Raw genomic sequence first — 26080 nt, forward strand, 5'->3', positions numbered from 1 at the left:
CTCTGAACGACTCTACTAATCTACTAGTACCAAAACTGCAGGTTCGAATGGGTGATTAGTAAAAAGGTACGAGCCATTGCAAAAATGTGGAAAAACACTGCGTTCGAGGTGGAAAATATTAGAGTAAAAGGACAGTGAATCTTTACATTGCAAAATAATATCAACCAGATATTTCGCTAATACTGTAGAAATTTAGCTTGTAGCTTTATAGTGCGCATGTTGACCTTTATGCATTAAAAGTTGAGATGGCTAGCGTCCCCTACTGTGAATGTGCGAAATTGCACTGGAATTCTGTAATAATGTTTGTTAATGTTTTGCTATAGTCTCAGAGAGAGCGCAATCATCGACTTATCTACTATTTCTTGCGTTTGAGTTCTATAACGTTGCTTGTAACGTTACGTTACTGTCTCAGAGAGGTCGCCATAATGAACATCTTGGATTTATCAGTTATACCTCTGGCAAACTGCAGGATTTTCCAAAAAAAAAAAATTATGTCGTCAATGGGAGTCTATTACACAAGATTTTTTCCAAATTTTCTCCTAGACAAATGGCCGTTTAATACTTTCATTTAACACGTCAATTTCAAGATTACTCGTAAAATAGCCTTTGGTTCATACAATTGTGAAATACACTCGGATATTCGTCACCGAAATGCTACGCATACTGCAACAATGTTACAAATTTAAGTCGAATTTCTACGGACGCGATTTGGTGAGCCGTTCGGCTAAATAATAATGAAATAATACAAACACCGATCTTCACATAAAAATATATTTCCAAAATGTACAGAACTTTATACAATTATAACACTCCCTCTAAATCCCTTCTGTAAGGAGCATATGCACGTCCCTATCCGACTCAGTCATCCTTACGGCCCTCTCGGTTCCCACAATGGGGACGAGTTGCAGCAAGTCCAATTTGGTGTAGATCACAGTTACCGACATATTGTCCATGCTCCCCACCTTCTTGTTCATGTTGTACTCCTGAAAAACCTTCAAATTGCCACATTGAAATCTCTAGAAAAAGTCATTGTAGGACCTGCATCAAATTGCACATCTCTGAATAGAAGTGAGGGTAGGTGGGGGGTTGGTAGAAAACCAAATGACGCACGCCTTTGAGCTTAATGCGGTGGTAGAAGTGATAGCGTTCCGTGTAAAGGAGGAAGTGGGCGTCTCCGTGAAAGAATATATCGCGGGCTCTGGCTACTTTTGAGTCCTTGCAAATACAAAAATGTGATCTTAGCATATATCAGTTTTAAATGAGAATAGTGCAAAATCTTCAAAGAACCACAAATTCATCTAAACACTCACCTTTGAATACTCGCAAATCTGCACAAAGCTCAAATCCTCATTTTTAAAGTAATTACGCAGTCGCACATAGTCGTAGTAACTGGGTACATAGATCAAAGTTTGGCGCATGCCCGAATCTCGCTGAGCGGGCAGCACCTTTTGCACGAAAAATTCGAACCTTCTCTCTACCATCTCCACCCCGGTCCCCGCGCTAAACTTTCGGAAAACGTGTTGCATCTGCACATAGACTCCGTTCACCGACCCGCGCTCCACCTTATTAGCCACCTTCACCTTGCCCGCATAGTTCCAACATTGCTTCGTAAATAAGGCCTCCAAGTGCGGTAACATTACCGAGCTAAATACCAGCGTTTGCCGGTAATACTTTGCGCAGAGATTAAGACTCCACTGACGCACCCTCGACACGTCAGTGCCGTGCAGCTCTTTGGGCTTAAGGTGCAAGTGCTCGAAAAGGTGAAGGACGTGGAACCAATTCTGCATGAAGAACACATCGGCCTGATCGAGGATGAGAAGTTCGATAGAGGCAAGGAAGTCAAAGTCGCGATCTGACTCGCCAGGGGCGCCGATTATAGTGCGGAGCCCCAGGGTGGAGGCCACTATGATGTCAGAGGCGTAGAAGTCTGCATAGAGTTTGAGAGTTTTCTTAGTCACGCTGAGGCCCATCCTGCAATGAGAGAAGTTAAGAATTGTTACTTGACAAGGTAGGAATTGATAAGTATCAATGACAGAACTCGATATTGTTTACGCTAATTTTCAAGAAATACAATTTAAAAGTGAAAATTGTGATAATTGATTAGTTGTGATTACGGTTTGTTTTAATAAAAATTTTTTTCAACTGAAGGTGAGTATAGCAACAATGCTGTTTTTTGCAGTTATCAAAGAATATTTCCTTACTTGAAATCATCACTCGTATTCCCTGCAAACATCTTCTCATAATCCTCAGGCCTTGGGTTCTTCTTGGGGAAATGCAGTCCATTTCCCGTATAATTCTCCACGAACCTATTCTTATTGGCCACCACCCCCTTGCTATCATCTTTGAACATTATCCCTATCAGAGTGTTGATAATCTTGTACGCAGAATCTTTAAAAGGGGCCACTATCAGTACTTTCGGCCGCACCAAACCCTGGTCTCGAAACTCCTCTGGAACCACCATGTCTTTCTTGGAGAGCTTTGAATTGTGGTGTAGCACCTTTATTCGGGTCTTAAGCACGTGATTCAATGCATGAAGGCAATAAACAAACCTGATTTCTTCTGCATTATCGAACGTTCTTTCAGGGTAGTAAAAGTCTTGATAATTGTTGATTATTGAGAACATTTCTTGTTGCAGTGGGGTTAAGAAGGACTTCTCTTTATTAATGAGGGATTTGTTGGATTGTAGTATATTGGGGATTATTTGAGATTTAATTCCCAAATCACTTGCAGAGGATTTAGGATCTAGCTTTTTGGGAATTGGACTGGGAGTTGCATAAATTGTAGTTTCTAGCAGAGTTTTCTTGATTTCATTTGGTGGGCATTTGGGGATTTGGATTGTTAAGGCTCCTAGGTGAGACCAGGTTTTTTTGTACACTTCTACACCACCAGAAGATTCCAAATTCTCCAACAAACTTGGATGTAATTCATAGCTGATATGCTTAATGAAAGGATCTTCAGATTCCTTAAAAGTGTTTTCAGAATCTTCCAAATTATCTTCATTTTCAACATCTGACTCTGCTTCTTCCTCAGCATCACTATAAAGTTCTGAGGCATTCTCACTTCCAGATTTATCTGCATCGTCATTGGGTTCTTCCACACTTTCACTGCTGCTCTCACTGGTCATTGCATCATCTTTAATCTTTTGAATTTTTTCTCCAAATGAGTCTCGCAGCAGCTGCATATAATCAACTGCAGTTTCCTCTTCCTCCTCACTTTCACTCTCTGGAAGAGGAGGAAGTTTTTTAGGGGGCTCCTCAAATTTGGGTTTTTTGGACGATTTGGGGTTTTGAAATTCAGCTTTTCGTTTTTTGAAGGGGGTCTTTTTGTTGTTTCTTGATGGACGTTTGTTGCTTTTGGGACCTTGCTTTTTAACCACGTCGCGGTATTTAAGTTTACGGTTGCCCATAGTTGAAAAGCCTAAAAAGAAGATTAATAGGTTGAGGTGGTGTCATCAATTTTGCTTTCTATCATCAGAAAAATATGATTTAAGTTACATAAGTTTTAGGGCAAATGTAACTACATAAAATAGAATGTCTCTCCTCTCTAAAGGAGTATTGATTCTGAATTAAACATATTAACAGTTATTATCCATTAATTCTTAGTATTTGCCATTTACATCAAGGGCCATATTTCTTAATTTTAAGGCTGTTTTTGAGGTAGAACAGAAGGACGGATTGTTAAAGTGTCCAAGATCAAGGAATTTTTAGGATAAATAATTTGAGGTATTTTCATGGTGTGTTGAGATACTTTCAAGGTATTTCTAAGGCATTCTCAAAATAATTTAGTTGGTAAAATTTCCATTAGCCCTAGGGTGTAATTTATAGAACTAAAAGGGTCTTTAAGCCTCCTTACGATTTTCCTGCCATTATGACTTTATAAACCTGAAATCTACCATGCAGGTCTATTCAAGCTGAATCTACAGTGGGAGGTAAAAATAAAAGTTGCAACAATAATGCTCATTAGGTAATGCTCGAAACTGCTGAAAAATATACTTCAAATGTTGCTCACTAGGTTCAAGGGTTTTAGTAAGAGTTCTCAACGCTCTAGTGTTATAAAAGCCCCATTAAATCAGTAAACTTGAGAAACTTACCTTATGTATCCCAGATCTAAGACCTTTCAACTCTTTAATTCTCCCTTAACAGCCTCAGAAACGTTTACTAGATCTGCCCTGAAGCTTCAGTTACCTCCAAACAACACTTTTTATGTGTTTTAAACACTAGAAAAGGTATTAAAAACTCAACTTTTTTACTTTCGAATCATGGAAATTAAATGAAAACAATTCTCACATGGCACGGTCAGTTATAATCCCGAATCCTAATATACTGTCTTTGTCAGATCCTAAGGATCTAGAAGAAGATAGAATAATATCAGTTTGTGCCATTACTGGTTTAAAATAGAGTTTGAGGTTAAGACCGATTTTCAAATATTTTAATTCAAGCCGTTCACGCAAAGCCGCGACAAAATGGACGCTGGGGGTATGGGAAAAGAAAATGGAGAATGTTTGCGGTACTTTTTAAAGTTAGTTTTATTGTTTCCATGAGGGTATTATAATATGTTTCGCGTAAAATCAGAAAATTAGGTCTTTGTTTCTGCAACGTAGACATGTTTCTAAATTTTTCAGAGATTTCTTTTTAGTTAAATCGTTCAAGCTGAATGCTGTTAAATTAGCGCCTAAATTAACTTCACTCATAACTGATTTAAAAAATTGGTTGAAATCTGCATACTGGCGTGTTTTCCAGAAATCGTAGTAATTACTCAATTATATCATATTTCTTCTGCTGATAGAAATTGTGGAATTTTTAATGCGGAAAGTTCTTGATGTTAATTGTAAAAAAAATCAAATTTACAAATAAAATCACTAGCAATATATGTAAACAAAAACGTGAACAACATAATAATATCCCGACTTAATTCTAATTATAAATAACAATAGCATTGGAATTGAAAAGCAAAGCTAAGGCCGCTTGGACTGGACACCGCTCAGTCCCCTTAATCCACTGCGTCGCCGTACACGTAGTCGTTGACGAGTTTGTGGAAGAATCCGCTGCTCTTGCGCAGGTCCTCCAAGTTGCTGAAGTCCTCGTCAAGCCACGTGGTACTTTCCGGCGCCGCTTTCGATGTCGTTTGCGGTGGTGGTGTTGTTGTTGATAAGATAAGTCTCTGTTGTTGCGAGTCCATCAGTCTGATTTGCCTCTGGATTTCTGGAATTGAGAATTAATAGTGAGGGGAGGGAATGTAGAGAGTAGAAACCTGCAAGGACGTTTTCGCACTTGACGGAGCCGGTCAGCTGCTGCCGGGTTACGATTTTACCGGCCACGCGTTGCTCTCCATTCCACAGGAAGATGTAATAGAGAGAGAGCATGATGGCGGCTAGGGACACAAAAAATACGTAGGCCACCACTGTTAATACCCGGAAGAGCTTTTTCTTGTGCTTGGGCTCGTAGAGTCGGTCTTTAGCCTCCTCTCCCGCAAACTTGACTGAAGGTGTCTCCATAATCGAGGCAGTTTTCCATTGCTGAGACTGTTGCTGCTTGATTCCGTTGGACTTGTACGACATGGCGTGCTCTGCTTGGGAAGGAACTAACTGGGAACATGCGGTCCGAACATTCTCGCTTTGTTTTCCGCGGAAAACTGTGTTAGTTGGTTAATTTCGCCTGGGAAATTAGGACGAGATTGTTTTGATTTGCGACCGGTTCACTGGCCGGACGACGGGACTGCATCGAAGGCCGGAAAATCGATAGTTCACGGTGCCAAACGGCCTGTTTCACGTGCGCTTGCCTTAACGTTTTGTGCTCTAATTTTAAAGCTTGTTTGGCTCAATTTTTTAAAAAAATTTGTATTATTGTTCCAACAGGCAGACCATTAACCCATGATTTTTCCTATTGGCTTGTAATTTTTCCCACTCAAGTATCGTTGATTATAAGATGGAGTCCCTCGTACACTTTATAGCTATCTTTCGATGGATGGCGTTCGCAGCGGCACGAGAGTTTCTATCTATAGATGGGGCTAGCCGCTGGCATCATTAGAACAATGTGTCTAATAGATGGCGTTATTGACAATTTCCCTCCATATATTTACAAAAAAATAACTACTAAAAACCGTGCCTGGACATGTGATATGATATATAAATATTCTTAAAGCGACAACCCCATCGGTTTTTTTCCTTTAAGTTTAAGCGTGATCTCCCCACACATACGTTCCCTGGTCGATATTATGCAATATGATTATCCCATCAGCCCTAATGAATTGATCCCTGAAGCTTGCACGTAACAACCTTGAATGGAAGCTAAGCCTTCCTAACAGGTGGCCTCTATTTCCCGTTACATATCGATTATTATCCTATTCTATCTTGTTACCCGCCACTAATTAGGTTAATTGGCACCATTTATGAGTCGATCCCATTTATCGACATCCTTGTAGATACATTTTACAGCAGCGACAAGTGCGAAAGCACCGCAATTAGTCGCATTTTTATTATACGGATAACGATTTGTTTATCATAATGTTTCCATGGGTTGGGGAAGACAAATACTTACTTCCAGACCCACTCCTCTCTATATCTAGAAGAAATAGCTGCGTATTCATTTTATACATTACCTGTCTCGTTGATAGCTGACTTGAGCCCCAGTATGGGGCCTTCCTTGCCACATAAATAAATAATACAAAGACAGCAAAATCGCCGTCATAGACACGCTCAACACGTAGGCCATTACAGTGAGCACCCTCACGGCTTTCGGCTTCTTCTTCGGTTGGAAATGATCTTCGGAGGGGTCCTCCAACGAATTGGACATGTTCAAACTAAGCGCGTATGTATTGGAAATATTTGGAAAACATCATTTCTAATATGTGGAAACAAACAGATCGCAAAGTGCAAACAAACTGCTACAGCGAGATGAGCGTCTCGACGCCGGATGTCGTCGAACACTCGCACACGTGTTTCGGGCGCTTCTTTTTATGTGCCGGGAGCTTGCGCTTTTTGTTGGGAATGTGGCGAAATTAAATTAACGCGAAACCGATCGGGAGTTGTGCGTGACTCATACATGTCTGAGTTCATTTTTGCACTAAACTTATGTTACAACATATGTAAGATGTTTATATAAACCGTTACATAGCTTATAAAAATGCTCGCGTAAAGTTCGCAAAAAAATAAATTTGGGAATATATTTTTTTAAATTCTTACCCCCATACTACATAAGGATTACTATCGATGACGTCAGTTTCGATAGTCATGGAATATTATATGGCGTTAAGTTGATGTATTTCAATTTTGTTTTGGCAGTGACATTAACTCTAACCTCAATTCTGCATATTTATCAAAACAGAGCACTCTTTTCGGACTTCTAATCCATTTTTTGAAGGTTTTCAGTAAAGTATGTTTTACATAATAGGCCTGGGCCTAGGCGACTGCAAAGACATAACTGTGAAGGGGCTGGAAATAGTGAAAAAGTGCGATAGAGTGTATTTAGAGGCCTATACTTCCATTCTATCATGTGGCACTGAAGCTCTGGTAAGATTGTTATGATACTAAATTTTGTTTTGCTTAGAAAAACTCTCTGAGCAATCCGTAACACATGTTTTTGAACATTAAATGATACTTTCAACTTTCATTGCAAGCCCTTTATGTGTTTGCAATAGTTCTGTCTCTGTGATTGCTTAGAAGCCCCGATTCTGAGTCTTGCGGTATTATTAATTTCCAGGAAGCCTTCTATGGCAGAAAACTTATAATAGCAGATAGAGATTTGGTAGAACAGGGCGCCAACGATATCCTTCAGGATGCCTCCACCAGCGATGTAGCCCTATTGGTGGTAGGTGACCCTTTTGGGGCTACCACCCACACCGATTTGATTCTCCGTGCAGATCAACAAAACATCCCTGTGCAGGTCATTCACAACGCCTCCATCCTCAATGCAGCTGGCTGTTGCGGGCTGCAGCTCTACAGTTTTGGGGAAACAGTCTCCATACCATATTGGACGGACACGTGGAAACCAGACAGCTTTTACGATAAAATCGTTTGTAATTTTAGGAATAAATTGCATACTTTGTGTCTGTTGGGTAAGGGTGGAGTGGAGGAGGGGGCATTGGGGAATTGGTAGAGGTTTCAGTTTGTAGATATTAAGGTGAAGGAGCCGACTCTGGAAAGTTTGATGAGAAAGAAGAAGGAGTATATGCCGCCTCGGTTTATGTCAGTGGCAGAGGCTGCAGAGCAGTTGTTGGAGGTGATAGGGAGTGGTATGAAGGCTGGAGCAGGTAGGGATTGAAGTGCCTTCTGGATAATTTTATCTTCATTTCATTGAACAGATTCCTATCAAATTGTTAACAAAATAAGATCTCTCAGCAACCAAAAAAAAATCTAGAAGCTCTATAAACTAAAGAATTATTAAATCAAACAAATAATGAGAAGGCCTCGCCTATTCTTTGTTTTAGTTTCTATGGGTTTGTTTATTGTGATGTAGTCTTGGAATTGGGAGCCATCTATTCAGCTTATAGCAGAGTTGTTAAAGGAACCTGTAATGTGTTAAAAGAAACCGAAATTATTAAGTGTTTGGATCATATGGCAGTAGATGACGCGTGTTAAGATCGATAGTGAGAGTACATGCAACTGGTGTAAGATAGCGCTAGCCTAATTAGACACATTCATCACAATGTTAAGAAACTTATTTTCTCATCCACTGTTTGCTTATATTGAATGTTTTTTTACAGAAATTACGCCTGACAGTTTATGCATCGGCCTAGCCCGTGTGGGCTCTGAAACTCAAAAAATAACTGCCTGCTCTCTTAAAGCGATGACCCAAGTAAAGCTGGGCGAACCTTTACATTCCCTTATTATACCCGGACCTCAGCTACATCCTCTTGAACAAGAGTACTTGACAAAGTTCAAATTACATCAATCATCAAAATAAAAATAAAGTTTTTATTAAACCCTATTTTTTTCTAATTGCCCAACCCACTAATAAGAATTCTTTACACCTTAAAATTAGTCAGAAGGTCAAGATATTAGAGTGCTTTGCTCCCCAAGGCATTGATAGTTCACAATGTTTGTATTGGGTAACTCTATGCCAACCAGACAATATTTAGCCTGAAATAATCGAAGCAGTGAAAGTGTGTGTGTCGTGTCGTAAAGTGCCCTTACCTGTGCTCTTTTAATGCAAACCATAATGGAAAAATCTCCAGGAAAACTGGACATGATCGTGAAACGCGTCAGCGTCCCTGTAGGTCTCGAGGAACTCATGGAGGGCCTCACCAAGGAGGTGCTCCTTAAGAAGCCCAAAGACTTGTACTTATTCGCTTCGGAATACTTTTCCAGGTTAATTATTCTCAGGGAACGAAGCTCCACTCGGAAAGGTACGTTTCATTTCAGCATTAATATCAAACTAATCAAATTTAATACAGCCTACCCGATCCGGGTAGTACAGTCCGTCACACAAGCGAAAACGCCACTTAAATCTACCAGACATTTATCCAGACAAATAAACGTGCGTGGTAAGGAATCTATGATGCAAAAAGAAGAACCAAAGAGAGTGGTAGCACCATCTAAAGTGAGCACTCCAAAGGAGAAGAAAGCGTCTTCTAACGAAAGCACGCCGAGAGAAAACAAACGTGCGCCGTCTAGCATAAGAGGACAGCAGTTGAAACCCAAAGGGAAAACTCGAGAGAAACTATCTGTCCCAGGAAGAAAAGTTGATGAAGTGGTTGCTACGAGTGATAAAAAAGCTGTCAGACATTTGAAGAAATCTGACACTGAAGTGAGGAAAGTGAGGACGGTTGAGGCAGCTACTTCAGAAATTGATAACTTGACCGGGACAGCTGCTATAAAAGTTAAAAAGACAAATCTTCCTAAAAATGGGGATAACATCATCGATGATAGCCCAAAGAAGAGCGAAAATTTTGGATCAGGAGACTCTAAAATGGCTCCTAATGATAGAAAATATATGTCGATAATTGGTAAAGCTGTAAGCAGTTTCGAGAATGATTCTATTGCAGTAGAAACTGTAGAAGATGATGCAAAAATAAAAATTGATAGCGCTAATGTTAGTCAAGAAGAAAATGTTTTAAAACCGTTAGGAGACGTTGATTCTTTAAAGGAGCGAAAGGATGATAATCTGACAAATGATCCACTCTGTCAGGAAAGAAAAGAAATAGAAAAAGGCCTGGCAGCAGGAAAGCCTGAAGTTGATAAAACGACATTGAAATCTTCTGAAGATACTGAAGTTGTAATTGAAGTAAATACACCTGTAGTGGGTTTAGTTTTAGAGAAGGCACACAGTTTAGAAAGAAACGAAGATAATACAAATCACGAAATATGCAATCATGGCGATAGTCTGACCAAGACTGAACATGCTGATGTGAGTGAGGGAACAGTTAGAGGAACTGAAAATGTTGTTAAAGCAGTTAGCAATAAAGCCTTAGAATCTGGTAAAGTTTTAAATACTGAAGCAGCTGCAAAAATTGAAAAAACTATTGTAACTAATGCTGATGAGATCATCGAAAATAAAACTATTGATACTATAGCTGATAAAAGGGATGAAGAATCTTTTAAGGAAATTAGTGTAAATGATTCTATAGAAAAGGATAATGAAGGAAAAATCAATAACCAAGTTGAACAAGTATTCTCAGAGGTGATAACTACTGAAGGAATGGGTACCAAAGTAGAAAAACAGAACAAAATTGAAAACAATGCTGACTGTCCAGATGGGGACATTGAAGCCTTCACAATACCTAAACATGACCGCAAACTTTCCTCCAAAAAATCTACAAAATCATCAGATAAAGAGGAAAATGGATCAAGTTCAGAAGACATTCGTGATTCAACTAATATTGAGAAAATCAGAAATAAAGTTGAAGATGTGGATCCCGCAGAAACACTTCTGTCTGAAGTCACTAAATCCAAAATTAAAATTAGTAAAAATGTGGAAGATTCTACAAATCAAATTAAAATCGTAAATGAGTCAGTTGATGAAGATGATGAAGAAATTCAAAAAAGAAAGAATTCAAAAGAGCCCATGTACAAAACCACAGAAAATAATTATTCAAACAATCAAGATGATAAACCAAATGAAAAAATTTTGGAACCTCCAAAAAATATTAAAATTGATCACCCAACAACATCATCAAATACGGACGAACAATCATCAAGTACCGACACTGAGGACAAGTTGGTGAGCATCGAAATGCAGCAATTAGGCAGCTCCGATGACATGCTAATCATCAGGATATCAGATAGACCTACACCGGATACCGCAGTGCCTGAAACTACAGAAAATGAAAACTCTGAAGCGAAACTGCAGTTTTTTCGGAAGAGTGAAGAGTTGGTTCAAAAGGAAAATGGTAAAATAAGACAATTATTAGATGTGGAGCATTTGCACAAACTGATTGGAACTAGCGCAACCTCTGGGCGCATTGATACTACCACAAAAGAGTTTTTACATTCGTTTTTGAGTAATGAACAGCACTACAGCAGTAAGGATCAGGAAAGTTCTAGAAAAATCCCTTCTGATGCAATGGTCAGGAAAGTTGTTGAAACTGCAAGTTTAGGATTAAAGGAATTTGAACCGATAAATCTCCATGAAAAAAAGATTATTTCTGGGATGGTTCCTGATGCCATCCTGGCGACATCAATATCAGAAGCGACAACTTTGGTCTCAGAGAAATCGGACGGAATTCAACTTTCAGAGAAAGAAAGTTTCGTTTCACGTGGTTCTGATGGTCTTACAGTTAAAACTTCAGATGTAACGCCGCAAAGTCAGAAAGTTAAATTTGAAAATTTACCTACACATGGTCGTAGTGTAGTTAGGACAGCGTCGGAAGCAGCAAATGAAGATTTAGAGCAGCTTGAAGCATTGGAAATCACGGAAACTGAAGTTACAACTAAATGTGCTTCTGATGTCTTGGCAGGAACCTCAGAAGCGACAGCTACTTCTTTAATTCAACTCGAAGATTCACATATAACGGGAAAAGCAAATGCTTCTGATGTCAAAGCATCTAAATCTGCCATTACCATTTCTGATCTCGTTAAGACTGATGCCGTTGAATCTGGTCCAGCAACTTCAACTTCTGCGCAACATAAACCGCTTAATAGTACCGTTGAGGTTCAACAAGCAAATAGCCAAGCTCAGAAAGGCGCCCTTGAACTTGTAATAGCAGGTTCAAAAATATCAGCCGTAGAGTCTCAAAAATTGACACCCCTTGCCGAGACAAGTAATAATACTCAATTTACGACGACAACCCAGCAACCTTCAGAAGCCACATCTGATGCTTTTAAGCAACTTGTTATCCCTCCAGTTATTGATTCTGATACTTCTATAATCAAAGACTCAGAAGTTACTCATCTCGTTTCAAATCATGTCAACTCGTCAGAAAGTAAGCACGTCTTTACTGTTCAATCTGAAGAATCTCAGCTAAAACCTTGCGATGTTTCTGATGTTACTGAACAAAAGACCTCTGCATCATTAAATAATCTTTCCTCCTCGGTCCTTAAGAGCGAACAGCCGCATAGCAGCCAGACTTTGAAAGACGCTTCTGAGGTTGAAATTATTGCTTCAGAATTGTCAACTGTAAAGATTATAGAGAAAATTTTAAATGTCGCATCTGATATTTCTGAGCAACCTGAAAAACATGACGCGCATATCTCTGTGCCTGACATCTCTACAGTCAAGAACTCAGAGGTTTCTAATTCCATTGCTAAATATGACCAAGAACTCACGGTTTCCTCTCTCGGAGGTCAACACCTTGAAAGTGATGAAGGTCAGAAGATAACCGATAATACTTATGATGTTACTGAACAAAAAGTATCAGAAAGTACGGTTCCAGCTTTGAACCAACGTACAGCACTGAATAGTTTTGCTGCATCTGAAAGTGCACATACAAGAGCCCTAATTCACTCGTTCCTTCTAAGCGAGCAGCAATACAGTAGTCAGAGTCAGAATGGTCCAGTTGATCTCGTTACAGTTTCAACTATAGAATCGGAAAAGCGAAAATTGTTAACTCAAGGGGAGACATCTAATAAAGATGCTTCTGAGACAATAAACGACATTATTACTTTTAAGCAACCGTCTTCTAGCGCTAACTCTGATGCTACCAGAACCGAAGTACCTAAAAGTCAGGAAAACAAACTCATAAATCTACTGGACCAATCAACTAATTACCCTATAGAGGACCTCAACCAGGAACTTCAAAGTAATGAAGCTCGAAAGACATGCAGCAAAATTTCTGACGATATTCCAGAAAAGTCTTCTGAGTTAGCAAGTGCAGCTTCCAAACAAGAGGATCTCCCTACTTTCAAATCCGTCAAGGATCTTTTGGATTATGACAACCTTTACTTTACTAAAGACGACTATACCGAGTCCAGTTCTGGAACTAAGAGTCTGCAGCTGATCATTGTTGATGAAGATCGTTCAGAAGAAAATGGAGCAGCGAAAATCAAGAGAAGTACCACTATCGAAGATGTTGAGGAAATGGCTTCTTTTGCAGAAGATAGCGTTGTGGTGCAGCAGAGAGGGTTGGTTGGACAGGAGACTTTGAGAGGGTTTTCTATGGAATCCAGTGGAGACAAGATGGAAACTAGTACTAGTAGCTCAAGTGGAGGTTCTTACGGAGTTGTAAAGTCAGACATCTCAACTCAATCTGTTAGTGAAAGTCGGATCTTGGTTGAAGATATGACAAGAGACGGTGAAGCAATTAAGGAGATTAATGAACAATTGATCGTAGGAGGGATTGTTAATAAAGAAGCTAATGCAGGGGATGTTGTTAATATTTTCGTTGAAGCAGACATGGTTACATTAGCAACAGCTAATGAGGGAGATCATGTAAAAGATGAAGAAATGAAAATTGATAGTAGTACGAACATTGGAAAAGATTTAGTGATAGATGGTAAAAACGTGGTAGGTGCAATTGTGGCTCAGCATGACAATTCAGCTGTCAGATGTTCTCTTAATGGTGGCCAAGTGGAAAACAATGTAGGGTTAGAGACTAGGACTATTGAAACAATCATTAAGAGTAATATTGATACAATTGATAAAACTCTTGAGGATGTAATTGCTGAGGATTGGGTAAAAGATAAAGCAATTAAAGAAACGTTTAATGATAACACCGAATCACATGAAAACCTTGTGGCAGATGTTGTACGTAATGATGAGTTAACGGTCACAAGTCCTATTAATGGTGAACAAGTGAAAAGCAATGAAGTTTTTGAGTCTGAGGTCACTGAAACTGTTACCGAGGCTAATGTTGATATTGTTAACAAAACTAATGAAGATACAGATGTTAGACATCCAGTAAAAGTTGAAGCAATAAAAGAAATTCCTAGAACAAGCATCGAATCAGTCGAAAGTCTTGTAGCGGAGCCTATTGCTGTGCAAAATGTAGATTTAGCTGTCACAGATTCTCTCAATTATTGCCAGATAGAAAATAAAGGTGTTGAGTTTGGAACCACTGCAACAACCTCTGAGGGTAATGTTGATGCAATTGATAAAATTAATGAGAGTATAGTTGTTAAAGATCAAGTAAAAGATGAAACAATAAAAAATATTCCTAGTAAAAGTATCGAATCATCTGAAAGGCTTGTAGCAGATGCTTTTACAGTGCAAAATAGTGATTTAATTGCCACAAGTCCTCTCAATCGTGACCAAGTGGAAAATAAAGAAGATTTTAATTTTAGAATCACTGAAACAGTCACTAAGGTTCATGTTGATGAAATCGGCAAAACTCTTGAAGATATGGTTACTGTAGAACCAATGAAAGATGAAGCAGTTAAAAAACCTTTTAATAAGACCAAATCAGTTGAAAAACTTGTAGAAGACGCGACTGTGGTGCGAAATGATGCTTTAAACGTTACTGGTCCTCTTAACGGCGATGAAGTGAAAAATAATCAATCTTTTAAATTTGGGACCATTGAAACAGTTTCTGAAACTAATGTTTATGTAGTTGACAAGACTTATGAGGATGTAGCTGCTAAAGATGCACTAAAAGATGAAACAATAAAAGAAAATTCTAATAGTAACACCGAAGCAAATGAAAGGCTTGCCGCAGATGCCGCTGTAGTGCAAAATGATTGTTTAGCTTTCACAAGTGCTCCCAATTGTAATCAAGTGGAAAACAAAAAAAGTTTTGAGACTGGAATCACGAAAACAATCAGTAAGAGTAATGTTGGTGAAGTTGACAAAACTCTCGAAGGTATGGTTACTGTCGATCCTGTAAAAGATGAAGCAGTCAATGAAACAATTAATAATAGCACTGAATTAATTGAAAAGCTGATAACAGATGCAGTTGAACACCGCACTAAAGAATTTTCTGAAGAAGTTATTTCAAATAACGGAACACATAAAGGTGTTGAAGAAAAATACTTGAAAGAGCTGCAAGCCTTCAATAAAGAGAATACTTTTGTCAAAGATCCAGAACCTAAGCGACGACCGAAAATTGGAGAAATCGAACAAGTGGCCTCGGTTATCGAAGTTGTCAAAACCACTCCGATGGTTACCAAACGCGAAACCTCTCCTAAAAAACCAAGAAAGAGCAGATTGGCATTCAAAGAACGGTCTCTCTCCCACTCTAACGTTCTGAACAGAGAGAGGTCCAAGTCTAGCTCATCAGAGAGGGGAGAGTCCAAGGTGAGAAGAACTCAGTCCGTGGGAATTTTAAAATCTCAAGAAATGGAAACCAAAAGCAGAATTCCCACAACAGATAGCAAACGATCTGCCGGAAGGAGACCGTTGGTACGTCAGCTGGAAACTAATAGTAAAGAGTTAGCTGAGAAGCTGAATTTCAAAAGATCAAGCGATGGGGAGTCTGGAGAAGGTGATGAAAGGGATAAAGGGAATTCTGGTGATTCCAAATTGATGGTTAAAGCTGATGAAAATGTTAAGGAAGTTGATAAGGAAAAAGGAGGAATTTCTACAGGTGAGAGATCTATAACTATAAACGAAAACCATATAGCCAGGGAAGCTGAAGGTACGAAAGACCAAAATCCTGACTATGACAAATCTGTAGTTAAAATAGATGAAGTCGTTAAGGAAGTGAATGATGTCAAAGCGGAAAATGTCAAATTTTTGGAAAAAGTTGACGACTTTCACGGAAATAATACTAAGGGTAACGAAATTAACTCTGCTGATGTCAGATCTTCAATTGACGTTAAAGAGATCGCCAAATCTCTGGTAGAAAACGTAGAAACTCTTGCCACTGAAGCACTTTGCAAAAGAAAAACTGATGACTTGATGAAAGAAAGACTGATGGCTAAAAAAGGTAGTAATGTATCTGGTGATGCAGTAGTTGAAGAGTATGGAAAAACAACCAATGCAGCAATAAAAATTCAGTCGGCCTGGAAAGGATTCGTCACCAGGAAAATACTTACTGCTCAGGTAAGTTCCTTTTGTTTGAAATCTCCATTACTGATAATATTACTTTTATAGCGCAAAGAGACGGCTGCGGTTAAAATCCAGGCAGTGGTGCGTAGATTCCTCGACCAATTACATTTAGACAAGATGAAGAACAGAGACATTGATTCTTCTACTGATCAGTTTCTCAAAGACATAGTTGCAGATTTTTCTAATGATACTAGTCGGACAGGTCATGAAAAAGACAAACAAGGGACTTTAGTTGATGAAAGTGATGCTGCGCAAATAAAATTAATTAAAAATATTACAGTCGGGTCAATCAATATTCTGAGTGACTCAAATGATGATACCACAAATGATTCTGTGACGACGGATGAAAATATTAAAGAAGGCTTATCTTTAAAAACTGCAACAGTTGACTCAGAGATGAAACGTGCTAATAATTTTCTAGAAAAAGGTAAAACAATGAAAGAAAATATATCTAGACCTGTGCCTCAAAATAATCTAGAAAGTGTTAAAGAAAAATATGATGAGACCACAAATGCAAAAATTGATAATTTCGTCACTGCAACTGATGGCCCAGCAAAACAGAATGAAGAACTTTCAAATGCAGAAACTCTGCTAAATGATAAAGTAGAATACTTTCGAGCTTCAACGAAATCTATTGATACTAACGACTTTCAGCATGAAGCTAAAGGTCATGATCTTCAAGTTGATGTTGATGTGAAGAAAAAAGATAATGATGATAACAAAACGGCTGAACCGAATGTTGATAGTGACCTGAAAACCAATGATACTGATAGCGAAGTCAATAAGGACAATGGCATTGGAGCAGGGCACCCTGATCCTAAAGAAGGGGGAAGCGCTGGTTTTGAAGATGTAGAAAGGAAAAGTGATATCAATAATGAAAACTTGCAGATCAAAGATGATGTTGAAGGAGATATTCAGACCAACGAAAATAGTGATATTAAGTTTTTAGAGAGAATTAGATCTGTAGTAGAAGATGACGCTGGAAGTGCTAACAAAGAGAATGGTGAGACAGTAGATGCAAAAATTGAAAATTTAGAAATTGATGGTTCAGCAAAACATAATAAGAAACTTTCAGAATCAAAATCTCTGGCAGATAAAATGGAAGATATTTCAGTTTCAATTAAATCTCTTGAAATCAAGGGCCTTCAACATGAAGCTGATGATGTTGAGTCGGCAGTAGATATGACAAAAAAAGATTATGATCGGAACGAAGGTGCAGGTTTGAATGTTGAGAGTGATATTAAAACCTCTAATACTGATATGGAAACTAAGAGGAATGGTGATATTACAGTAGGACAGACCAGTTCTGGAGGAGAGGGAGATGCTGGATTTGAAGATGTGGAAAGAAAAGTTGATATTCATGATGAAAACTTGCAGATTAAACAGGAAGGTAAGAAGAAGAGTAATGATATTGAAATAGAAGTTAAGATTAAAGAAGATGGTGATATTAGTGCAGTACAATCCCATTCTGGAAAGGATGAAGCGATAAATATGGATTTGAAAGCTGATGCCAAACAAAAAGAAATTGGTAGTGACAAAAGGGAAACTGATATCAATAGTGAAGCTGTGAAAATTAATGTTAACAAGGAAATGAAAAGTAAAAGTACTGTTAATGTAGGAAGCTTGAGAGAAGATGAAAATGCTGAACTTGTGAAGGAAAATGACGTTAATGATGAAATAGTTGATGAACAAAATCGGAAAGTTGATGAAGGGAAATATATTCAAGGGACACTTAAGAAAAAAGATATACAAGAATCCAATATTGAGGAAGTTATCGAACTTGAAGGAAGAAAGGCCTTATCTGCATCAATCGTTCAAACCACTAAGATTGATATTGATGAGATTGCGAATCAACCACAACAAACTGTTTCAATTAATATTCCTAATGTTGAAACAGCAAAGATTCCGGAACAACTCAACAGACACGAACAACAAAATGCTCCAGCGACAGATATTGATGAGAGTTTGAGGCGTGATTTTAATAAATATTTAGAGAAAACCATTAATGACGCTGAGTCTTTGAAAATTCTCAAAACGGAAGTTATGGAACCAGAAAACGATCAGAAGAGAGTAGCTGAGAGTAGAACGGATAGAAGAAAAATTGAAGAGAGTGCTGACATTGGTGGATCTAAAATTGAAATTACTGAAGAAGATATTAAATCTTCGAGTCATTTGAAAGAAATTCCATCCAAAGTTAGTGAATTGATAATTGAAGATACTTCTAAGAATTCTGATAATACGAAGATAGTTATTTATAGAGATGCACCAAACTCTGGAATTGCTGAGACCACTCTGCGGCATATTGAAGATGATAGTGGTTCTGCAGAAGATGGCAAACCAAATGTTGAAGTTATCAAAGAAGTTAAAACTGATTCACTTAAGAATGAAGCAAAAGAAAATAATGGTAGTGAAGCTAAATCTCAATTGATCTCAAACTGGAAAGTTGAAGATGATAGCCATGTAAAGGAAAAAAAATACGATGATGCTAAATATATTGATTCCTCCAAAGAGAATACCGCGCAGCAATGTGCTGACGATAAGATCAATGAATCAAATGTCAAGAATCTCTTGGACTCCAAACCAGACTTCTATAGATCTGACACAGTGGTAGAACCCCTGCTAGTTAAGAAAAACGTTCCTCATCTAAGTGACGACACCACTGACTCTAACAACAACACCAGCAAAGAGGAAACTCCTCTAGAAGAGGGTATAAGAGCTGCTGTTTCTCAAATAGTAAAGCCTATAGATGTAGAATCACTTTTGAAGACCCTCCCAGAGGTGCCTACCCACGACCTCCCTCCAACAGAAGATGATTTAAGTAGTTTTGGATCTACGGACTCAGTGGTTACAGTTATAATGAAGCCTAAACAAGAGATTGCACCTCGGACCCTCCCTAGTAGAACTTTCTCAACCAGTGCTCTAGAGGACCGCGTGGAACTTTTGGACCAGGTCCAGAACTCCCTTTTGGACCAACTCTCTGGCAAGAGCAAGTTCGATATAGATCAGCTGCGCAAAGAGTTACACGACGCTACTCTCTATAAAGAAGAGTCTCCGCCGGATGCTGAGGTGCTGGAATACGTTTATGACTTCGATCCAGAAGATGACCCTGAGTACGAGAGGGTAGCCAGAACTCCCTTGAGAGAACTTCCAGATATCGCTGAGGAGGATGATGTTCCCGAGACATCCGGAGGTTTGACCAATGAGATTGTAATTAGCAACGATAGTATTGAGATCGGGAAAGAACACCAAAGGTTGTTGCACACCGGAGAGCTGCATGATTCAGTGCTGGTGGCCAATGGACAGTCTTTGTGGGCCGGGAGTGAGTCTAGGAATCGGCTAAAGCACACCAGCGAGTTTCATGATACGGTGGTAGTGCCTCTACCCAGCGGGGCGGATGTGAAGATCACCAACGCATCCAAGACGGCGGTAACAGAGGCGACAGGGGCGAAGCAGGACCGTAATGAGAGTGGTGGGACAGAGCATGATCGTAGGGACAGTGGTAATCAAACCTCCGACCAACAGCCTCCAGGTCAAGTATTTGTTATCATAGTAAGTGGACTTCACATGGTCACATAGAGCACTAGAGTTATTGTTAAGTAGAAGTTTTCTGGCAGTAAAGTTTTCTTTAAATCAAAAAGACATAATTTGAATGACGTCATTAATCCGTTGCATCTCGCACAGATGACGTTGACATTGAGGTGACGTCTGTCAATTATACTTTGTATAATAATCAGCAAATCTTAATAGGTAATAATATATTTTCCATTAATATCAAGTACTTGTTTCCACCCTCTTGTGCACGACACTGTTCATTAACATCATCGCGTAGTAGAATATTTCTGCTAATAGAAATTACATATGGATATAAAATGAACTTAATCAGTTGAGCATCAGAGGCGTTCGCCTGACGTCACCTTAAGCATAAAATACTTAAAAATACATAAAGTTTTCTAGGTTTTAGGAAGGTGTTCCCAGGACTATGTCACTGCATGCGCGAAATATTTATTCAAAATTTAACTCGCTTTGAATGACACGTACTTAAAAAAATTCCCTCCTCTCATGCGAGTTTATTTATAGGCTCCTCAACATATTAAAAAAACACCCATTCCAGTGAGTGACGCACGACGCACGTCACTGACGCTCCAGTTACAAAAAAAAAATATTTTCACACATCCTCCTGATCAAATTTTTTATTTATTATCTCAAATTAAATGGACATGTGCGAAAATAACCATTTTTAAGGCAAGCTAATTCAAATAAACCGAATTAGAAATGCAACTCACTCAATCAAAATCTCTCAAACTCATTTATTTCTCTGTACAACTCATTTCCTGTTTAAGTAGTTACAAAACGAATTGAAATAAACAATAACGCGTTCCTTTCTTCGACGTACAGCAGGTGCTGAGGCCGTGACGTCGCGGGACGTCGGCGGCGCGGCGCAGGCCGCGCTTAAGGACGCCGCGCCCGCCGGACCTGAATCAACGCGACCGGCTCAGTCGCCCGCGCGCACCGTTAACGAGGCCATGGAAAGCGAGAACAATAACAATAAAAGGAATAACGCGATCGCCACCAACGTGCCAGAGAGGAACATGGAAGCCCAAGCTGCCACCAAGATTCAGGCGGGGTTCAGGGGGTACCAGGTTCGGAAGCAATTAAAAGCGAAGGTAAAGGAGTGAAGCAGAAGGTTGTCTAATTGAGTCAGCTCAGATTTTTTTGGAGGTTTTGGTACATCAAACTTGCCTGGACACAAATTATGATTAGCATATCGAGTATGATATTTTCAACAAAATTTGAATAATACTGGAAATTCCAATGCAACAAAATTTAGTAATTTTGAAAATTAACGTTCCTTCTATTTGATTTTTTTCTCGGTGCTGGAGCAGCTGCGTCATATACCAGTTCAAGTTCTTCATTAACTTATTTGTTCCAGTATTCCCTTTCACTCAATAATTGGAGCTCACTACCCGTCGCAATCACTTGTGATCCTTCAACATTTTCATGCAATCTTTTGCTGTCACACCAAATCGTTCGCAATCACCAGCAATCTTAACAGATCGTCCGCAGCCACTTAAAATCCTCAGTGTAGTAATCAATCCCTCGCTTGTAGCTATCAATATTAACCTATAGCATAGCTACCTAACCAGTCCTGGGCCAATATCAAATCATGAGGCCTTATGTGAATGTTTTTTGATGATTGAATATTTTAATGTCGCACAATGGTAAGTAGGGTCCTCAGATTAATTTTCACTCATGTAATCATCAGTTTCTACACCAATTGATTACTGTTCCTCCTGATCACCATCGTGCTGGAATTTGAGCTTTTCTTTCTCCTGCAGCCACTGCAGGGAAAAGGGTTTATCGTGAACGTTCAACGAGTGATTTATTGCTTTTTGTGTCGGCGAACATTCTGGTATGTTTATAAGAAACTTGTGGATCTGTAGCTATACCGGGTGGACCAAATTTTAAATGGCAACAATTATCTCAAGGCCTCGCACAGATAGAGAACGGTTTAAATAAGTTAAAGGTTATAAGGCGGAAGCAGCCGCATAGACGAAACATAATTTTAAACATACGGGGTAGCTCTGTGCGTTTTTGAGCCACCCCGTATGTTTAAAATTATGTTCGGCCTACGCCCCTGCCTCCAACTTATAAATTTTACGTTCAAGCCGTTGTTCTATCTCTACGAGTTTCTGAGATAACTGCTGCCACGTAAAAACTTGGACACCGGGTGTAAAAGACCACTGTTAAGAGTGAGTCAGTTTAAGACTGGTACCAGTGTAAAAACGAGGCGATTCTAACAAGCGATATTAGAGTGTTTAGTAATGCAATAGTGTTGTATCGGTGGACTGTTAGTTGGAGAATTGTAGTTGTGTTAATTTGCTCAGTCAATAAATAGTGATTACGTTGAAAACGAGTTTACTGGAAGCATTTGAACGCCGAATGTTCGCCACCAGCATGCCAGAGTGGAACATTGAAGCCCAAGCTGCCACCAAGATTCAGGCGAGGTGGTTCAGGGGATACCAGGTTCGAAAGCAATTGAAAGCGAAGATAGAAGGAGTGAAGCAAATGGTTGTCTAATAGAGTCAGCTCCGAATTCTCAACCATTGCTGTCAGGAGCGTAACCTCAGGGGGACATTCGCGGCAGGGCTTGTGTTGGACGATAAGGCTATGGAACCTCAACATGCCGCACTGCTTGTCGCAATGGAAGAGTAGAAGAAAGAATAGGGAAGACGTTATCGTGAGCAGGAGTAAAGGGAGGAAAATACGACAGCAGGAACAGAGGGAGAAAAAGAAGACTTTCAAAGAAGAACCTCTCGCACCCAGCGAGCAACAGCTCAAACGAAAAACCGGAAAGTTCTCGACCTGGAAAATAAATTCTGGAACATCACATCGAAGATCACAATAGTTCTATAAAGAGTTTTAGCACAGCAGTTCAAGACAAACATGTCCCCCTTGGGGGTACAAATTCTTCTACTCTTCATAACAGTTTTTCAAATACAACAAGCTTTCGTTATTTAGCACAGTTTGGGTTGATAAAAAAGCCCGAAATCGGGGCTTTACATCAGAGTCAGACAGGATCGTCCAGGATAATTTCAAGGCAACGCAGTGACAAAACGAGCTTGAATAAAAATGTTTTGTAGCCTAATTGGACAATGGTCTCTTGTGCCGTATTGTATGCTGTAAAAAACATTACACACATGTGCATAATTCAAATTAAATGTAATCCTGCAGCTTTTACATTGTAAAGGAACTTTCGTCCGCGGGTCGCTAAAACGGTTACACACCGAAATCCCCCGTTTGGGGACTGTGCACGCATTAATTTTGTCCGCGAATTGTCCCAAAGTCCACGATTGAGCACTTGGGGCGCTTTTTCTGTACCAAAACGCGACTTCCTTTTCCCGGGTGTTCGGAAGTTTGTGTAAACTTTTGACATTGACACATCTCGAAGTTTTTTTTGTTGCCATACCACGCTTAAGTCATTTATTTTCATACTTATTTCTAGTTTTTTGTGTAATTCTTGTAAATTTTTCGATTCCATTTCTTCACAATTGAAATTGCGGTGTTTAATGTATCTACTTTAGAGGGAATTTTGAACCATAAATAATTAATAATTTTTTCTGCCGACAGAAATATGTCAACAAGGCTCATGAAGTTCATTGGAGGTTTTTGATGTTCATTACTCTGCTTTGTTTCTTAGAACAGATGTTGATTTCTGGGCTAATAATATATGAAAGATGAGAATGGATTTTCGAGCATATAGGACTCGTTTCAAACGCTATACGTGCAGATTATGTTTGAAAAACCTGGAAAAACGTCATGTAGACAATATAGACATTTAGAAAAGTTGCTATTTCCGGATTTTTGAAGTCGATCAAGAAAAAGAACTGCCACTATAAAAAATTTGTCAACTTCGCGCACGAATGCATGAATATAGAACTTACAAGACTATTTGTTTTAAGTTATAGAAATAACATTTTTATGAGCAAAATGAGTGAAATATTGATAATTAAAAATTGATAGCTGAAGACTAAACCGCATGATTTACGTAGTTTACATCAACCGCAATAATGTGCCATCTCAAATGTCTACAAACGCCATTTTTTTACCCGATTAAATCGTGTAGACAAAGTAAACGTTTATAATTTTTATGCGGTAAAAACGTGTTGTTTGGCCACGCGCAAATGTAATATAAAATCGAAATATTTAGCCGTCTAGGACAATGACAAATGTCGGTTATTTTGGGCTTTTGAATAATTAAGCACGACGAGAAACCAACGGCTGAAATGCGACCTCAATTATTCCCCGTTTAACCATTCACAACTTTTTAACGATTTTCCCATTTTTCTTATACAGTTCAGTAGTCGATTAGCAGACATCGCATCGCTATGGGTTTCAACAGCGTAAGTTGGCGATTTACGAGTATTCTAAATTAGGATCCTGTGAACACAATACCCAGTCTTGACCTATACCACTGCCATAATAGTGACGCACATTGTTTATTGCAATCTTTGTTGCAACAACCAATATGAACCTTTATAGTTCCAAACCAATAATTTCATCATCAGATCATTCTTTTTTGGAAAGCTGAAGCTATTTTTACACAACTTTCAATGTGTGTACGTATTTTGAGCCGGCTAATTGCAGTATTATTAACATGTGTACCACGTTTGTTTTTATGAAATACAGACAAGAAACTGTCGCGATTTATTAGGGAAATGTTTACCAGAAAGACGAATTTTTACGGTTATTTTATTGTTTGACGCACTTGCTGCTTCATGGGTATAATTATTAATAAACGTTGTGCTGAGGGAAAATATGCGATACGAAATAAGTCAAGTTGAAGCCTGGGGGCTTTAGAGTAGCTAGAGCAACGCGAGCACAAGGTCGGTGTTTCTGAACACTCAACCAAAGCTGACGGGATCGTCAAGTAAGATGGGAGAAGGTGAGCCAATCAGGGCGCTAGAAATCAAAACATCATTCAGTATGCTTTTTTAACTGTACTGCGTCTTTCTAAACTTTGTATCTGGCAAAAAACAGGAATAATGCATGTTGGACGTACCAAAACCCATACCAGTGGCACATTTAAACATAATTTCCTTTTTTACGTTTACATGACGATAGAAAAGACTTTTGTATATTTTTTGCCGTTAAAGTAATGCTTAAAGGCTTGCTCTGATCGTCTTTAATTGACCAGCACTTAACATGAACAACACGATTCATTATTCATTTCCATTGAATTACACAGACACGCAAATAATAGCACTGGAAGGTTTTTGTTGAATATTTTACTCGTCATCTGGAGCTTTATTGCTTATAATCAGAGGTCAAATAACTGCGTCATAAAACTCTAAACCTGGGGGATTAAGCGCGGATAGTCACTTCAATCTGCATATTTCAACACGCGCTTAATCCCCTTGTAAAACATCTTTTATTATGTTAGTACAAAAGATAAGGGGATGATTTTCCCTAGAACACGGCCCTGGACCAAAAGCGCCAACTAAGGAAACGCACTTCCAGGGACAACCTGAAGAATCCGGACTTAGAGGAAAAGTCGGCAGTTAAGATCCAGGCGGGAGTGAGGGGGTTCCTGGTCCGCAGGAGGCAGAAGAAGCAGGCCAGCAACTCTTCAGCTTCGGCCTAAACCACCAACATTCTCGTTTATATATTTGAAATTAGCGAATGAGTAGGTTTACACTAACACATGGTAGTTAGATAGATAAATGGTACTACTAGCCCGATTTTGTTCGATCAGGCATTTAAGCGGGAGAAGGGCATTTGTTTTGTTTATTGTAGTTTATTCGTTTTTTACGCAGTATTGTTAGTATTAAGTCTAGTCCGGGGCCTTCTTCGGGGACGTAAACATTGCCGATAGCGCGCAAAGTATAGTTCATATCATTAATTGTATTGAATAAGTAAATATATTGTTGATTAATGGAGCTTCGGTCAGAGTGTTTTGTACTAGTTTGGTGATCAACGTTCAGAAATCTTATTTCACTCAAAGGACGCCACTGACGCTCAGCCAACAGGGGCATCACGAGAATTCACTGAGTGACTCAAGTGGAACAAAAAATATTTACAAATATGCTTTAAAGTGAGGTTTTTGAGGGCTACGAGGGATTGCCTGCACTGCGATTTTTTTTGGGAAGTTGAAGCAAATTGGGAAAAATGACCAAAAACTAGTCGTTTTGGTGCTTTTTGAGGCGATCAAATCACTAAGCTAGAGC

At 39.0% G+C, this 26080-nt stretch overlaps 5 protein-coding genes across 5 annotated transcripts; 3 read left to right on the top strand and 2 right to left on the bottom strand.

Moving 5' to 3' along the window:
* Positions 1 to 757: 757 nt before the first annotated feature.
* Positions 758 to 4222, bottom strand: LOC136410915 (U3 small nucleolar RNA-associated protein 25 homolog). Its single transcript, XM_066393278.1, has 5 exons — positions 4091 to 4222; positions 2202 to 3417; positions 1311 to 1971; positions 1039 to 1215; positions 758 to 983 (listed from the first exon to the last, which is right to left on the bottom strand). The coding sequence occupies exons 2-5, from the start codon at positions 3404 to 3406 to the stop codon at positions 816 to 818; spliced, it is 2211 nt and encodes a 736-aa protein (XP_066249375.1). The 5' UTR covers positions 3407 to 3417; positions 4091 to 4222; the 3' UTR covers positions 758 to 815.
* Positions 4223 to 4842: 620 nt separating this feature from the next.
* inaF-D lies at positions 4843 to 5798 on the bottom strand. The gene is made up of 2 exons (XM_066393391.1): positions 5251 to 5798; positions 4843 to 5201 (listed from the first exon to the last, which is right to left on the bottom strand). The coding sequence occupies exons 1-2, from the start codon at positions 5555 to 5557 to the stop codon at positions 4990 to 4992; spliced, it is 519 nt and encodes a 172-aa protein (XP_066249488.1). The 5' UTR covers positions 5558 to 5798; the 3' UTR covers positions 4843 to 4989.
* A 1520-nt stretch (positions 5799 to 7318) lies between these two features.
* Positions 7319 to 8924, top strand: Dph5 (diphthine methyl ester synthase). The gene is made up of 4 exons (XM_066393020.1): positions 7319 to 7507; positions 7698 to 8052; positions 8110 to 8247; positions 8701 to 8924. The coding sequence occupies exons 1-4, from the start codon at positions 7373 to 7375 to the stop codon at positions 8898 to 8900; spliced, it is 828 nt and encodes a 275-aa protein (XP_066249117.1). The 5' UTR covers positions 7319 to 7372; the 3' UTR covers positions 8901 to 8924.
* A 121-nt stretch (positions 8925 to 9045) lies between these two features.
* LOC136411039 (uro-adherence factor A-like) lies at positions 9046 to 16221 on the top strand. The gene is made up of 3 exons (XM_066393443.1): positions 9046 to 9342; positions 9391 to 16145; positions 16213 to 16221. Exons 1-3 carry the CDS (start codon positions 9144 to 9146, stop codon positions 16219 to 16221), a joined length of 6963 nt encoding a protein of 2320 aa, XP_066249540.1. The 5' UTR covers positions 9046 to 9143.
* A 569-nt stretch (positions 16222 to 16790) lies between these two features.
* Positions 16791 to 25793, top strand: LOC136411040 (uncharacterized). The gene is made up of 3 exons (XM_066393444.1): positions 16791 to 19884; positions 20751 to 21019; positions 25327 to 25793. The coding sequence occupies exons 1-3, from the start codon at positions 16791 to 16793 to the stop codon at positions 25495 to 25497; spliced, it is 3534 nt and encodes a 1177-aa protein (XP_066249541.1). The 3' UTR covers positions 25498 to 25793.
* The last annotated feature ends 287 nt before the right edge of the window (positions 25794 to 26080 follow it).

This window comes from Euwallacea similis, chromosome 9 (assembly GCF_039881205.1).
Source record: "Euwallacea similis isolate ESF13 chromosome 9, ESF131.1, whole genome shotgun sequence".
Classification (NCBI taxonomy): Eukaryota; Metazoa; Arthropoda; class Insecta; order Coleoptera; family Curculionidae; genus Euwallacea; species Euwallacea similis.